The sequence below is a fragment of the Balaenoptera borealis genome (assembly GCF_965194805.1).
Source record: "Balaenoptera borealis genome assembly, chromosome: 12".
Taxonomy (NCBI): Eukaryota; Metazoa; Chordata; class Mammalia; order Artiodactyla; family Balaenopteridae; genus Balaenoptera; species Balaenoptera borealis.
In genome coordinates this window covers 70,987,059-71,002,942 of record NC_138869.1, presented here as the reverse complement: position 1 = coordinate 71,002,942, position 15,884 = coordinate 70,987,059, and the positions used below count along the sequence as shown (strand labels likewise).

The following is a 15,884-nucleotide window of genomic DNA, read 5'->3' as shown; positions in this document are numbered from 1 at the left end:
ACTAAGCTTGATCAGAGAACCACTATAGTTAAGAAAAGGCAATGTTGTAGTAGCATGAAGGTGCAGCTTACTCTAGGGTTAGGTTCTAATACTGGCTATTTCAAGATTTTGGATTTCTATTGGTAACTAAATATTTGCAGCATGCATAAGGCAGATATATGCCACCTCCTGCCAAATATTACCATCAAGAAGCAAACAGACAGCCTACCAGGCTCTTTGGTGGGGCTGGTGGCAGACTCTGGGAGGGCTCACGCCAAGGAGTGTTTCCCACGACTTCTGCTGCCAGTGACCTTGTCCCCCCGGTGAGCCGTGGCCACCCCATGCCTCTGCAGGAGACCCTCCAACACTAGCAGGAGTATGGATTACGTCAAAGCAGTCAGCGATGGAGCTGCCTAGTGGGTACATGCTTCACTAAGCTCTACATCTTGGTGTGTGTGTGAGGACCTGACTGTATCCACTTTCCCGGGACTTCCCTGGTGGCACAGTGGTTAAGAATCCGCCTGCTGGTGCAGGGGACATGGGTTTGATCCCTGGTCCAGGAGGATCCCACATGCCACATGCAGAGCAACTGGGTCCATGCACCACAACTACTGAGCCTGCGTTCTAGAGCCCACGAGCCACAACTACTAAGCCCTCATGCCACAACTACTGAAGCCTGCACGCCTAGAGCTCAAGCTCTGAAACAAGAGAAGCCACCACAATGAGAAGCGTGCGCACCGCAATGAAGAGTAGCCCCCACTCGCCACAACTAGAGAAAGCCCTCACGCAGCAATGAAGACCCAACGCAGACAAAAATTTTAAAAAATTAAAAAAAAAAAAGAAGCAAACCGAAATGTCCAAATGATATCCAATCATTAAAAGGATCTAGATATATCTTATAAAATTTTGCCAACTGTACAACCACATCATATCGTAGTCAAGAACAACTTGGTATTCTCATATTTTAACTCCACATTTTCCAAACACCAGCTCTGTTAGATTCAGTAACTGCACATTGTTTCTAATGATCAAAACTCACTACCTATCTATTATTCCTTTCTCAAAAGTATAGTCTTACTAATGAATTATGTAGGATGCCTATTAACTAAGAAATTTAAAATTCAGTAAAGACTTGAATTGTATGATAAATGGAAAGTGCTATCTGAAAAATAAAGGCACAAATACACATAACACATGATCAAAAGCCAACTATAACTATGAAAAGTAATTAGAGATTTTGTTAATTAGCACAGAAAATTCATGTTCAAAATTACTGTTTGGGGCTTCCCTGGTGGTGCAGTGGTTAAGAATCCGCCTGCCAATGCAGGGGACACAGGTTCGATCCCTGGTGTGGGAAGATCCCACATGCCGCAGAGCAACTAAGCCTGTGAGCCACAACTGCTGAGCCTGCACTCTAGAGCCTGCGTGCCACAACTACTGAAGGCCACGCACCTAGAGCCCATGCTCTGCAACGAGAAGCCACCACAATGAGAAGCCTGCACACTGCAATGAAAAGTAGCCCCCGGGCTTCCTTGGTGGCGCAGTGGTTGAGAATCTGCCTGCCAATGCAGGGGACACGGGTTCAAGCCCTGGTCTGGGAGGATCCCACATGCCGCGGAGCAACTGGGCCCGTGAGCCACAACTACTGAGCCTGCGTGTCTGGAGCCTGTGCTCCGCAACGGGAGAGGCCGCGATAGTGAGAGGCCCGCGCACCGCGATCAAGAGTGGCCCCCGCTCTCCGCAACTAGAGAAAGCCCTCGCACAGAAACGAAGACCCAACACAGCCAAAAATAAATAAATAAATAATTAAAAAAAAAAAAAAAAAAAAAAAAAAAAAAAAAAGTAGCCCCCGCTCGCCACAACTAGAGAGCCCACGCACAGCAACAAAGACCCAGCGCAGACAAAAATTTAAAAAAATAAATTAAAATAAACAAACAACCCCCCCACAGAAAAAACAAATAAATATTTTAAACAAAAACAAAAAACAAAAAACAAAATTACTGTTTGCTCGAAACCTGGCAGCCTGTAGAACCACTCTAGTCTTCAGCTTGTTTGATTTGGCCAGAACAGTGGGTCTTTGTCTGTTTATTTTGTTTTAATGTAAATTTGAATGCTTTTAGGAAGTGCAGGTATTCTGTTGTATAGCACTGAGCGTAGTTTATGTTATTTGTCTGGCCCTAAAGGTATTTAAATTTGCACACCCTGGGGCTTCCCTGGTGGCGCAGTGGTTGAGAATCTGCCTGCCAATGCAGGGGACACGGGTTCGAGCCCTGGTCTGGGAGGATCCCACATGCCGCTGAGCGACTAGGCCCGTGAGCCACAATTGCTGAGCCTGCGCGTCTGGAGCCTGTGCTCCGCAACAAGAGAGGCCACGATAGTGAGAGGCCCGCGCACTGCGATGAAGAGTGGCCCCCACTTGCCGCGACCAGAGAAAGCCCTCGCACAGAAACGAAGACCAAACACAGCCATAAATAAATAAATTAATTAATTAAAAAAAAAAAAATTGCACACCCTGTAATTGTAGGTGAAGATGTTTGATCTCTTATGCAAATTCTGAAATGACTTTGGAAATCAGTGAAATAACCATAGTCCTGGACAAGCACTAATTTTTTCTCAGTGATACAGACATCATAAAAAGTAAACAATGAAACATTTTTCCAAAAGGTATCCTTAGGTTCATCATTCTATTTTCAGAGATTCTCTGGGATTGAAAACACTTCAGAAGTGAACCACCCCAATTTTCATCATTTTACACGGAAGTTAACTGGGACCCAGAGAGGAAAAGTGACTTGTCCAAGGTCTTACAGTCAACTGATAACTTGGTCACAAAAGTGTTGTTTTTGTTATTTTTAATTTACTTATTTTATTTATTTATTATTTTTTGGCTGCGTTGGGTCTTCATTGCTGCACGCAGGCTTTCTCTAGTTGCGGCGAGCTGGGGCTACTCTTCGTTGCGGTACGCGGGCTTCTCACTGCAGTGGCGTCTCTTGTTGTGGAGCACAGGCTCTAGGAGCACAGGCTCTAGGCGCGCGGGCTCAGTAGTTGTGGCACATGGGCTTCGTTGCTCTGCGACATGTGGGATCTTCCCGGACCAGGGTTCGAACCCGTGTCCCCTGCATTGGCAGGTAGATTCTTAACCACTGTGCCACCAGGGAAGCCCCTACAAAAGTGTTTTGAATTTATTTCCCCTAACAAGATTCTTATTTCATCAAGGGAAAGACTAGTGTTTCTGATTATCCTGAGCCTTGCTCTAACACTCTGCTCAGCAAGTATTCAACAAGTAGTACTGAGATTTGCTCCCAAACGGTGAACTAAGTTTTTATTTATAAACAATCATAACTCAAATTACACAATGTTGTATGTCAGTTATATCTCAGTAAATCTGGAAATAAATAAGCAAATAGAACCCAGCTACAGTTACACAGAAAGAATAGATTCCTGCTCAGTAGCCATGGTATTTGTTGAATGAATGAAGAAATAAATGCAATTTCAGTTCGGTGGGTATGCTTGTAGTCAGTGAGCCTTCAAAAGGATAAAGGAGCCAATAGGCACCACAATGGATGAAACTTAACCTCTCAGACACTAGCCTTAAATAAGGTCTTTGACATAGGAAAAACAGGCTCATAATCCAGTTCCATATGCCTGATTAAGGCAAAATACAGCATTAGCCCAGGTCAGCAAATTATCAATTCCTTTCCTAGGAAAAAAAAAAAAATCAATCCTCGTCACACCTAAAATTTTGGGCTATAGCTCAATCCTGATTCAAATGTTTTCCAAAGTAATTCACAAACATATTACTTCAGCATTTTTTCCACATTTAGGCAGAATATCAAAACCCATCATTCTTAGGGCAGTGAAAATACACTGTATGATATTATAATGATATGTCATTATATATTTGTCTAAATCCATAAACTTTTCAACACTAAGAGTGAATCCTATGGTAAACTATGGACTTTGGGTAATTATGATGTGTCAATATAGGTTCATTCTTGGTGAAAAATATACCATTCTGGTGAGTGATGTTGATAATGGGGGAAGCTATGCATGTACAGGGGCAGGAGGGTAAGCAGGAAACCTCTGTACCTTCCCCTCAATTTTGTTGTAAACCTAAATCTGCTCTTAAAAAAAAAAAAAAAACCTCAAAAAAGTAAAAATTAATGAATTAATGTTAAAGAAAAAAACATCATGGCAATATTCTCTCTTCCAAGCATAGCCTACAGCAGGGCTCAACAACTTGCAACACACATGCTTCTGCCTGGGGCATCCAGTAAGGAGGCTTTAAGAAGCCTCCACATTCTAGAGACACGCAGGGCTCAGGGAGCACAGCTGTTCTTAGTTACTGCCTTTTTTTTCCCCTTCGCTTGAAGGAAGTTCAAAGTTTTTTCTTAAACTTTTATTAGCAGGATCAAGGTTAATGCGGGTGGGAGTTCTTGCACTTAGACTAGATTCTCCTTCTTTCATCTTCGACTCACAGTCATATCATGTTCCAACTAAGTTCAAGTTGTGGGAGATTTTTTTGCTACCTTCCTCCTTCTCTTTCCATTTAATATTCTACATTTCTTTTTCATTTTTTTCCCCCTTTCATTAGACAGAACACACAAGCTCAAACATCTCCTCCACTCCCTCCCACTTGTTCTTTGGGAAATGAGCAAATGGTGCTTGCACTTGGCCTAGGATAAGGGTAGGAGAAACTGAGCCCAGGATAAGGGTGGGGTTAAGTTCAGCACTGGGGACAGTGGAGAGTAGAGGTTAAGGAAGAGCAGCCAAGATCTGCAATTTTATTTGGACTTTCACAATAGTCATCCTTTCCACTTAGGAACACCAAAATTTCACCAGGACAAAATGTATAACCCTAAATTTAAGGTGTTCCTTCTCTCTTATGGTATAGTGTACCTGTGAATTGGGGACGGGAGGTATGTTAATTCAGATATTGGGAAAGCTACAGTAGAGCACTCACACATGTACAACACCTGCACAACATCCACAACACTTGCTGGCATCTATCTTGTACTCATACAGGTGCAACCTGGGCATGTGAGGGCATTACTGCCCCATGGGGCAACACTTGCCAATGGAGTCAGAAGCCAGTGGGTAAATGTTCCCCATCTGAGGTGCATTCTATACAACTTCTAGAAAACTGAAGACCCTGGCAGTTTTCAGCCCAGTTGCACACAATGGTGACTGACTTAATAACATACCCTCATAGCAACTTTCTCTTCCTCTCTGTTTCATTTTCCCTAGCCCTCGACTACTCGTTCCTGAGAATCTCAGCCCCTCTTTCTAGGGGTGGTTCCCCAGGCTAAAACAATAGAGATGGTCACAAAACTGGGAGAATCAGCTTTCTAAACACATGAGGCCCAACATTTGTCCCAGTACAGAAATCCAGTACTTTAAAGATCAGCATGCATTTCCCACACACAAGCAGGATAAAAGAAATGGAAGAATCTATATGGAACCAGGGCTCCACCACATTTCTTGATATAAACATGTCCCTTTGAAAGCTGGGACAGACAATTTGAGAATAAAAATCATGGTCAAAACTCCCTATACTCTTCTCTATGGAACTCTTGCCAGGACCCACCACTGTGTCTCCAAATAGGGCACAATGTGCCTGAGATGATGAAAATACTAATTTACACCCCCCAAAATATACATCTTCTGCATCCATTCCCCATTCCACAGAAGAGTTGGATGACAGGAATAAAGAATCTTAAGTCTGATAGTGCTAAGTGGTTCAGGAGTAGAAATGCGCTGCTAATCTTTAACCTCTGGCGGAGGAAGGCAAACACAAAAGATTTACTCACACATCATTGAATTCCTCCAGAGACCTTGCAGGTGTGAAAACATCCAACAGACCAATCACCTACAAGAAAACATAAAAATCAAACAGTAAATAAATACTGAACTTATCCATCAGGTCTTAGTCATTTTAATAGGAACTAATTCCAAATCCTGCTCTCAGTTCAGTACATTACATTATTGTATACTTAATAACTCCAACTTATTTTTTACCCAAATTATGCTTTTGTTTTTTACTTGTTAAACATCACTTTTCATAATAACCCATTTTACTACTAAAATCTTCATGTCTTTAGAATTTGGTCACATATAGCCATTAGCTTATCAGGAAGCAAAAAGATTTAGGACTCTTGACTTACACATGCACTGATAGTCTAATGATTAACAAACAGAAAAAAGTCATACTTCTACAGCTGTTGTTATAGTATCATTTTTCTTTTTAAAATATATTATTCAATAAAAATTACTATATAGTCTTCAAAACTGACATTTTTAAAGCCCCAATATATCTTCTCAGTATATTCTTGGTATTATTCTTATAATATTCTTAATATTAAGATTATTAATCACTATCAGGTATTTAGATCAGACTATAAAAATGAAAAAAAAAAGCTATCTTTATACAAGGATAAAGCAAAGAGCTACTTAATACTCAGTAATCCATGGTCTTTGAGCAGTTTTTCTGGTCATGGATTTACACTGATTAATTTAACATCCCCCCCCGCTTCCCCAGTTCCTCCTAAAACCCAGACCACTCATTTCCACAAAGCTAGGCACTAAGAAGGCAAACAAGACATATAATTCATGTGTAATATGCCCAGCAAGATTTAAGGGTATCTGGAAATGAAACGAAGAAAAGCTAAATGGGCTTCATGAAAACTGACCCATGACTGTGGACTCAGTAAAATATACCAACACTCAAAATATTATCATGAAAAAGAGCACTTTTAATTAGAATGTTACACCACTCATCCAAATATCAACTTTTGGGCTTCCTTGGTGGCACAGTGGTTAAGAATCCGCCTGCCAACACAGGGGACATGAGTTCGAGCCCTGGTCCGGGAAGATCCCACATGCCACGGAGCAACTAAGCCCGTGCGCCACAACTACTGAGCCTGTGCTCTAGAGCCCGCAAGCCACAACTACTGAGCACGTGTGCCACAACTACTGAAGCCCACACGCCTAGAGCCCGTGCTCCGCAACAAAGAGTAGCCCCCACTTGCCGCAACTAGAGAAAGCCCGCATGCAGCAACAAAGACCCAACTCAGCCATAAATAAATAAATAAATTTATAAGACAAAAAAAACAAAACCCCAAAAAACCCCACACAAATATCAACTTTTAAAAGCAATTTCAATTATATAGCCTGAACCCAAAAGGGAAACAAACTAAAAAAAGGCCTTGGAATTCAAGAAGAATAGCTTTTCAAGTCTTTGCATCTTATTCCAAAGGAAAAGTACAGTTATCCATCTTCTCCTTATCCAGACAACCGTACACAAGAAAACGAAAATTACCTCTAATTGTACTACTGGTTATAACTATCATTAACATTTTGAGATACTTTCTTTGATTTTTCTGATGTACATAAATTAAATCGGGGTTATACTATGCATACAGTTTTATATCCTGCCTTGTCACTTAACAAATAATGACTATTCTCATGTCCTCAAATGTTTTTCAATAATATGTTCTATCATTTGTATATACCATAATAAAACCAATTTCCTATCTTTGGACATTTAAGGAACACTGCAAGTATATGTGCATATGCGTGCATGTGTGCATATATACATCTTGTATTTTCTTCCAGAGAATAAATTTCAAGAAATAGAATTATAAGATCAAAGGATATCAATATGCTTAAGGATCTTAATACTGTCAAACTGTCCTCCATAAAGATGAGGCCAACTTACATCACACCAATAGTGTATCGATGACCTTATAATAGCTCTGAATAGTGCTTTAAAGTAAGTCAAATCATTTTCTTTTTCCTTTCCCATCTAAATCGTAATTGTTCTCCTTGAGTTTGATACAGTCCTGGCTTAAGACCTCTGGTCTTTTTAAAAATTAATTAATTAATTAATTAATTTTTGGCTGCATTGGGTCCTCATTGCTGCGTGGACTTTCTCTAGTTGCAGTGAGCGGGGGCTACTCTTTGTTGCGGTGCGCAGTCTTCTCATTGCAGTGGCTTCTCTTGTTGCAGAGCATGGGCTCTAGGCACACGGGCTTCAGTAGTTGTGGCACACGGGCTTCAGTAGTTGTGGCACGCGGGCTCTAGGGTGCAGGCTCAGTAGTTGTGGTGCACGGGCTTAGTTGCTCCGTGGCATGTGGGATCTTCCTGGACCAGGGCTCGAACCAGTGTCCCCTGCATTGGCAGGCAGATTCTTAACCACTGCACCACCAGGGAAGTCCCAACCTCTGGTCTTTTGATTACTACCCCCTACACCCTCTTGTACTTCTGATGGCTGAGATCTAGAAGCCAATTTTATTCACCTGCTCCAATATTTTCTAATCACTGATTCTTGTTATCTGAGATGCCCCATCTTCTCAACAAGAAAACTTTAAAACAATTTACATTGTTTTACATTATTATTTGAATTGTGGCTGTGAAAATATCCTCAGATCAAAATAAAATTAAACTACTAGAGATCCAATTCACACAGGATTATTCATGCAAGGGTTATCTCAAACACACTAAAGTGAAACAAGTCCAAGCATTTTAAATAAAAACTCCCATTTCAATATGAAAACACAATAGGTATTTTAGAATCAAACAGCTATAAATTTGAACTCCCAATCAATCTGTGACTTCTTAGACCCATGAGCTTCTTTCTTTTACATTCCAATAACCCCAAAACATGGGATGTTGCCTGGCACACAGCAGTTCAATTAATATTTGTTACATAAATAAAAGTATCTTCTCTGAGCCTCATTTTCCTCAGATGAAAGACACGTGCATATCACCGCTTATTTTCATAGTGTTTTGGGGAAGATTATGTAGACAATGTATCTGAAGGTGCCTAGCGCAAAGGACTGACCTGCTGTGGATTACCAAAATAAATCGTGACCAGAAACTTCAGAGTTTTATAATGAACCGTAAAATACAAATCACAGAAACAAACTATTTGAAGCAGCTTCTTCCAGTAACAAAACATGACATATAAAGCTAAATTCAATTATTCAAATGATCAAAAAGTATGGCTGCAAGAAGCACAATGACTAATTTGGAAAAAAATAATAGAACAAAGCATATTAGCAAATACTCTATCAAATTTTAATTTCCTTAAAAGGGACACATTTTATGACATTAAAGCCACTCATGTTACATCAAAGTATTTTTTATTTTTTGTGGGCTTTTACAAATATCCCTTCTCTATTAATCCTATTTATGGAGTATTAATCATAAGGAAAATACTGTAAAACAAAAGTTTCCCAGCATTAAAATAGATTTGGGGAACATTCCATAATCGATTCATTTCTCATTTCTTAAATGGAAATTTATTTTTAATTTGTCATATTTTAGCCTATTTCCTTACTCCTTCTGCCATTATATGATTTCAGACACTTTAGAAAGTAACCCAGTAATTAAATATTTAGAAAAGACGGTTATAGTACAAATAATCAGCAAATATCTCTGATGACTGTCCTACAATGACAAACAGAAGTAATACATCTTTATTAAATTGGTGCACACTCACAAAACACTTGAAGTCAGTAACCAGTCAAAGACAATATTTAATGTACTTAACACAAGCACACCAAAACAACCACTTGTTCTATCATGGTAAGATTAAATCTAAGGCTCCCAAATAAAATTTATGAAAGGAGTCCCTTAATCATTAAAAGCTTTTTTTAATGTATAGGTCTCCAGGCCCTTAACTGTACAGTACCTACTCAGACAGCAAAAGGATGCAGCTAGCCAGCTGCTTCCTTTTAATCTTTCCTTAGACCAGGTGTCAATGAGATCAAGGTCAAAAAATTCCGTCAGGAATGGGCCAGGTAAATTTGTTCAGAGAGTAACATCCCCTAGCTCCTATAACCCATATGAAAATTACATATCTGTCATTCATTATCACTAGTAAAAGAAATAAAACGGACTACGGATTGTAAGTCAGAGGCATTTTTGTGTAAAAGATCACATGTGCATTCTGGCAGCTAAAAATTCTATTTGCTACCAATCCTTACTTAAGTTTTTCACGAGTTTTAAGTTGCTGCTGCTGCTGTCTTTGGAGTCCTGGCAGCTAGCTAAAAATTGGACAGTGGCCCAAAACAGTCATTAAAGAAAAGAAAGAAAGAAAGAAAAAGAGGAAGAGAAGATAACGGAGAGGAATTCCTCTTAAAATCCTCAATTAAACTTACTTGGAAGTCTTGGTTCTTCACCTGGTAAAAATACTTTTACACTGTACATACCTAACAAGCGTTTGTAGAATAGACTGAAATTCCGGAATTTTTCTACATTTAGTCAAAGTCTTTTGGCCCTTTCCCAGTCCCTCTTCAAACATTTGCCAACAGAATGGAGAACTATGAACATTCAGCCATCTGCCTCCTTTTGTTCAAACAACAAATCACCATCTAAATACAGGTGACCCTCTATATTGATACAGTGAAAACCTGAACATTTTAATATAAAAAAGACTGCTATTAAGTAAACTGCTTATAAAACAATTTAGATAAATTAAAATCTTGTTTTCCTAATACGCTCAGTCCTCTTTAAAGTCGTATAGCCTTTCCTAAATTAAAACAATTGTATCCCATCACTGCGGCCTCTTCATGTCTACAAATACAGAATGGCTCAAATGCAACCAGCCCAATATCATGTAAGACATATTTCAAAGTATCTCATTACGGAAAATTAAAATATAGCATACTAAATAAGGTTGTTGCAATGATCACTAGAAAAGCCAAGGCATGGATTCAGATAACCCAAAATAATTTTTGCCCTAAACATTGGCTTAAATTGACTATGAAATAAAGCAGAACAATAAATTACAGTGCTGGTAATCTTCTACAGTAGATGTTCTTAAATTAGCATAGACAACATCAGTGGGATCCTGGGGCCTCCTGGAGGTGCTTTGGGGTTCCATAAATGTTTGGCTTGCATTCCATTTTCAAAGTATTCTTAAAAAGCTATGACAGTGTCTTTGTCACATTTATTAACGTGTAATGACTCAACTGTGTTAAAAGCCAAATGTAAACCCATCAGTTAAGTTGCCAGACCACCTTGATTTTATGCAGACTTTGGAATAAAGATTCTCCTGCCAGCTTTCTCCACATATCTCAACTTCTTATAAACATGTCACTGATTAGGAAGGCTGCAGCTCTGCACTGAACTTCTTAAAAACTCAAGTTTGCACATGGATGCTCATAGAAAAATTATACCTAGGAATGGAGATAATCTGTGGAAAACAGGACGTTCTCAATAGCATGCAATTAAAACACGAAAATAAATAAGCTGCAGCTGTGATTACAACAGCTTAAATTCCAAATTTAAGTCACAATGCTCTCAATTTAGAAGAAATTTGTACTCCGTGAAACAAATGTATTTTAATACATTTTTTTCTTACTATGAAGAAAAAGAGTTCAATTACTGAAACAGAAAAATATCTGAATAGCCAAGTAATAAGTTGAAAAATTGAATTTTTTTTCTACACAGTCACAGTAACCACCAATAGGGTCAAATAGTTCTAAAATCTCTATGGCCATTGTTTCCATAATGCTACAAATTTTACAGTTCCTTTCATACAGCAATCACATAAACCCTTTCTAACTTGATTTTGAAATTCAGGAAAATAAGTGTCCTCAGTCAATTGTTTTTTTCACTTTCAGTTAATATTCCAACTGCATCCATTTATTTATGCTATTAGGATTTTTAAGCACTCCTTTGCAGGACAGCATTGTTCTCAAATGTCCAAACTTATAGACAAGAAAACGTTATATTTAACTTAAACAATGTCTTTGTCACATTTATTAAAATCCCTGAATCTAGAAAATCTGTCTTTTAAAACTTAAAAGGAAAAAATTATAATATTAAATTATCCAGAAAATAATACCCATCTCTGATAGGACATTCAGTGAACTAAGGCACTCTTCCTCAAACTTCTCCACTGAAAAAACCCATAACAACACAAAATACCATGGATTCCCATATTCTGATAATATAGTCTTAAGTAAACCAAGTAGAGAATACGAAACTTCTTTGTAATATTTTCTGTTAAAAGTCCTTGTGAGTTGTGTTTTATCTCACAATATTCATTTTTATTAAAAAATTTTTATATGTTTTCCCTCTAAAAATCTTTAAGTTAAAACTGGAACTCCAGGAAGATGCACCAATTTCATCCCAAGGCTTTGAGTATCTACCTGACATAATGCAGTGGTCACTAACACCCCAGTACAAGAAGGACGGTCCAAAGTTTGATGTACTCTAATGCATTTCCATTCGCAGTAATTAAAACACAATTTTTTCCAGTCTATTAAAGAGCAGAGTTTATCCTGCCTTGAATTATTAACTTACATTTTCATGTTTCATATGTTTAAGTAACCGCAGTTCTCTGTAGGTCCTTTTGGCATGAATAATGGACTGAAATGGTCTGGATAACTTCTTCACTGCAACACGTAACCCAGTTTTTGTGTCAAAAGCAGCACTAAGGAAAAAAACATAAAAAGCTCATCATCAAATGTTATCTAAATATATTAAAATCAGTATTTATAAGGCTATTTCATTTCCAAATTAAATGGGTCTCTTAACAAATTTTAAAAGTATAAAGATAAAAATTAAAATGACATATAATCCCACTATCCAAAGTAATCTATTAATTATTTTTGGTGTTTCCTTCTTGTCTTTTTTTCTATGCATCTAAATCAAGGATCAGCAAACTTTTTCCGTGAAGGGCTGGATAGTAAGTATTTTAGACTTTGTGAGGCTTAGGGTCTCTGTCTCAACTACTCAACTCTGTGCTTGGAACTGGAAAGCAGCAGATAATAAATTTTTAAATGGATGTAGCTATGTCCCAATAACACAAAACAAGCAGCCACCTGATCTAGATGAGCCAACAGATTGGTACACAAAGAGCTGGATTCTGTCTTCTTGGCCTAGGCCTCAGTGTCACCTTGCCACCAAATGCTGCCTGATCAGAGGCCTTGGAAACCACCATGTTTTCAGGACAGTGAGTTGGCAAAAAAATTTCTTGAGCACCTACAAAGTATTTGTCACTTTCTAGAAGCTGAGATACAGTTGGGAATAAGTCAACATATCCCTGACCTCAGGGGATGGGGGGAGAGGGGAAGAGCAGAATAATAAAATAAATTTCAAACAGTGATGAATGCTATGAATAAATAAAATAGAATAATGGGATAAAGAGCAACAGAAAGCTGGTGGAGTTATGCTACATTAGTTAGGATGTCTGAGGAAGTACATTTGAGCTGAGGGAAGTGAATGATAAGAAAGTAGCAACCATGTAAAGATATAGCAGAAAAGAGCCTCAAGCAGAAGCAAAAATTATTATTAAAATTTAGTGAGTCTTTATTATCATTCCCCAGTTGACAGATAAAGAAACTGAAGCACAGAGAGTATAAATAACTTGCCCACGGTCACAAAGCTAGAGAGTGACAGTGCAGGAAGTCTGGATCCAGAGCTCACACTACTATTTTCCTGTGCTGCCTCTCAGAAAAGCAAGTGCAAACAAAGGAAAAATAAAACAGAGGTAGAAAAAATATGGTGTGCTGGAGTGACAAAAGAAACATGGCCTGTGTAGGTCGAGCACGAGGAGCAAGGGGAGCATGGAAAAGAATGAGGTCAGAGATACAGGCAGAGGCCAGATCATACAGGACATCTACAGCAAGATATGATGTGTATTTTAATTATTTTTAGAGACTGTTTGGGCTAATTCTATCATGTCTCATCCTCCTGTTTACCTCCAGTCTCTAATGGGTACATCCAAGACTTTCGGATCATCTATTCTCACCAAACTCTCTTTCCCACATGACTCTGGCACCAGAAGTTCCCCTCCCTTCACTCCCAAATCCTTACCCTATGTCCTTGCTCTTCAACTCCCAATTTGTTAATAAACTCCTGTAAATCTTCACTTCTGAACCTTTCCTCCATCTCCTTGCTTTAATTGAAACCAGGCTGTACTGTACCTTGAAGACACTACTTCTCTTATAGCTGTGTTATTAGAGTGGGTTCTCACTCTCATATGCCACGTACCTCACAGCTAGCAGGTGGGGTACATGTCCTCCTTGCCAACTGTTTCCACTTCCAGACCATAACTTTCCCTTTGATTTACACAAGCTCCTGCTCAAGACCATCTCTCCCTCTCTGTTGCTGTTATCCACTGACCTGGAATTTTCCATCTTAAAGTCCTGTCTTAAAGTCTCTCGCCCCTCCCAACTTCTGTCATCATTCCTGGCAACTTCAGCATCCAGGTGGAGGGCACGTCCAATTTCCTGGCCTCCTGTGTGACCCATCCTCTTCAGCTCTCCACCTCAGAGTCTGCCTGCCTACCCGCAGGCTGAGTATTCTCCCCTCTCCTCTGCTGGGAAGCCTGTTGGAGCCTCTTGGAGCAAGGAATGCCATCGGGTTTCTAGCTGACATGCCAGCAACTGGGTGTGCAAGTTCAATTCAGTGGAGAAGAAAGAAGACGCCCACTTGAGCCACCTGTCCAAGTCATTCTCCGCGCTAGCTTTCCAGTAATAAAGTACGTATTTTTATCTCTATTTGACTCCTGCATCTATTAAGCAAAAGGCAAACTAGGATTAATCAGTACCCTACAGACCCCAATAATCACAATTTATTACTGTATGTTTATTTACCACCCAGCAGAGTGGTTAAATAAGGACTGGGGCTTTGGTATTAGACTCTGGATTTTAATTCCAGTTCCGCCAGTTAGTAGTTATATAACCTTGAGGAGGTTAATTAAATTCTCTCGGCCTCATATATAAAATGAGGATAATGTTTATATCTAATCTGTCCAACGTTTGTTAGGATTAAATGTGATAACTTTTGCAGTAGGTTTAGCAAAGGGCCTGGCCATGGTAAAGCTCAAATATTAGACATAATAATGTCTGCGTTTTCCACTCATCATAAGCACCTTGAGGGCAGCAAATGTCTTCTGTTTTATTCAGTATTGTATTCCATAGGACTTAGCTTAATGCCTGGCACGTGGTCCATTCTCAATAATTGCTTTACAAAAGTATAAAATGAAATATGAAAGAAAAACTTCAACTTTATCATTTGGCCCTCAATTCTTATAAATTCAATGGGATCCAACAAAAAACTGATATGAATGTTAAAAACTTACATGTGTGTTGAGTGTTTATTATTGTTAGGCATTGGTTTTAATCTTTACATGAATGAACATCCTTATCACAACTTTATAAAAAGACATTATTATTATTCCCATTTTACAGATGAGAGAACTGAGGCACCGAGAGGTTAACTAATATGCCCACACAGACAGAAAATGGCAGAGCTGGGATTCAAATCCAAGTGGTGTGTTTCAAGCATGAACTCTTTAACCATAACAGAAAAGCAAGTTCAACCTAGCCAGCAGTTCAGTCCATTTTAAATATATTCTAATCGTATGGACTCTGTTTCTTTTCTAAAATGCGTCCCACTATAATTAATTGCATTTCATAAGGAAAAAGTTTTTCCTGTGATCTTACATTGAACTCAGGATAATATTAATGAAAAGTATTTCATAAGAAATAACTTTCACTCAATATACATTACTTTATCAAGGGGGAGTTTTAAATCTCTAAAGTTATACTATGACTAAAACACTAAAGGAGTCAATGATGTAATATCTCACAAATACCAAAATATCACTTCCTAAGCATTTACTGAAAAATCTCCTTCATGAGATTCTTTGTGGATACAAAAGAAACATTAAACATAGTACCTGATATCAAAGAACTTAACCATCTAACTGGGATGATGAAACATACATGAAAGCAAATAATGCCCAATAATACAGTGCAACTATTACACTTTTTAAAAAGTTGGGTTCAAAAATATGTAAGTTGGGTTTAAAAATATAAAAATATATAAGTTGGGTTCAAAATACATAAATGTTCATTGCAGCCAGTTCACAAGAACAAAACTAGAAA

At 38.6% G+C, this 15,884-nt stretch overlaps 1 protein-coding gene across 5 annotated transcripts in view; it reads right to left on the bottom strand.

Annotated features, from left to right (window-relative positions):
* Nucleotides 1-15,884, bottom strand: part of MAPK14 (mitogen-activated protein kinase 14) — a 72,003-nt gene that overhangs the window by 37,771 nt on the left and 18,348 nt on the right. For 3 of the 5 annotated variants that reach the window (XM_082346726.1, XM_082346725.1, XM_082346727.1), the window contains exons 2-3: nt 12,292-12,421; nt 5,787-5,845 (exon numbers count right to left, since the gene is read on the bottom strand). In XM_082346726.1, coding sequence (XP_082202852.1) covers nt 5,787-5,845; nt 12,292-12,421 — 189 coding nt within the window. Of the gene's footprint in view, nt 1-5,786; nt 5,846-12,291; nt 12,422-14,115; nt 14,392-15,884 lie in introns of those variants that run through there. The other 2 variants (XM_082346723.1, XM_082346724.1) reach the window with 1 other exon arrangement.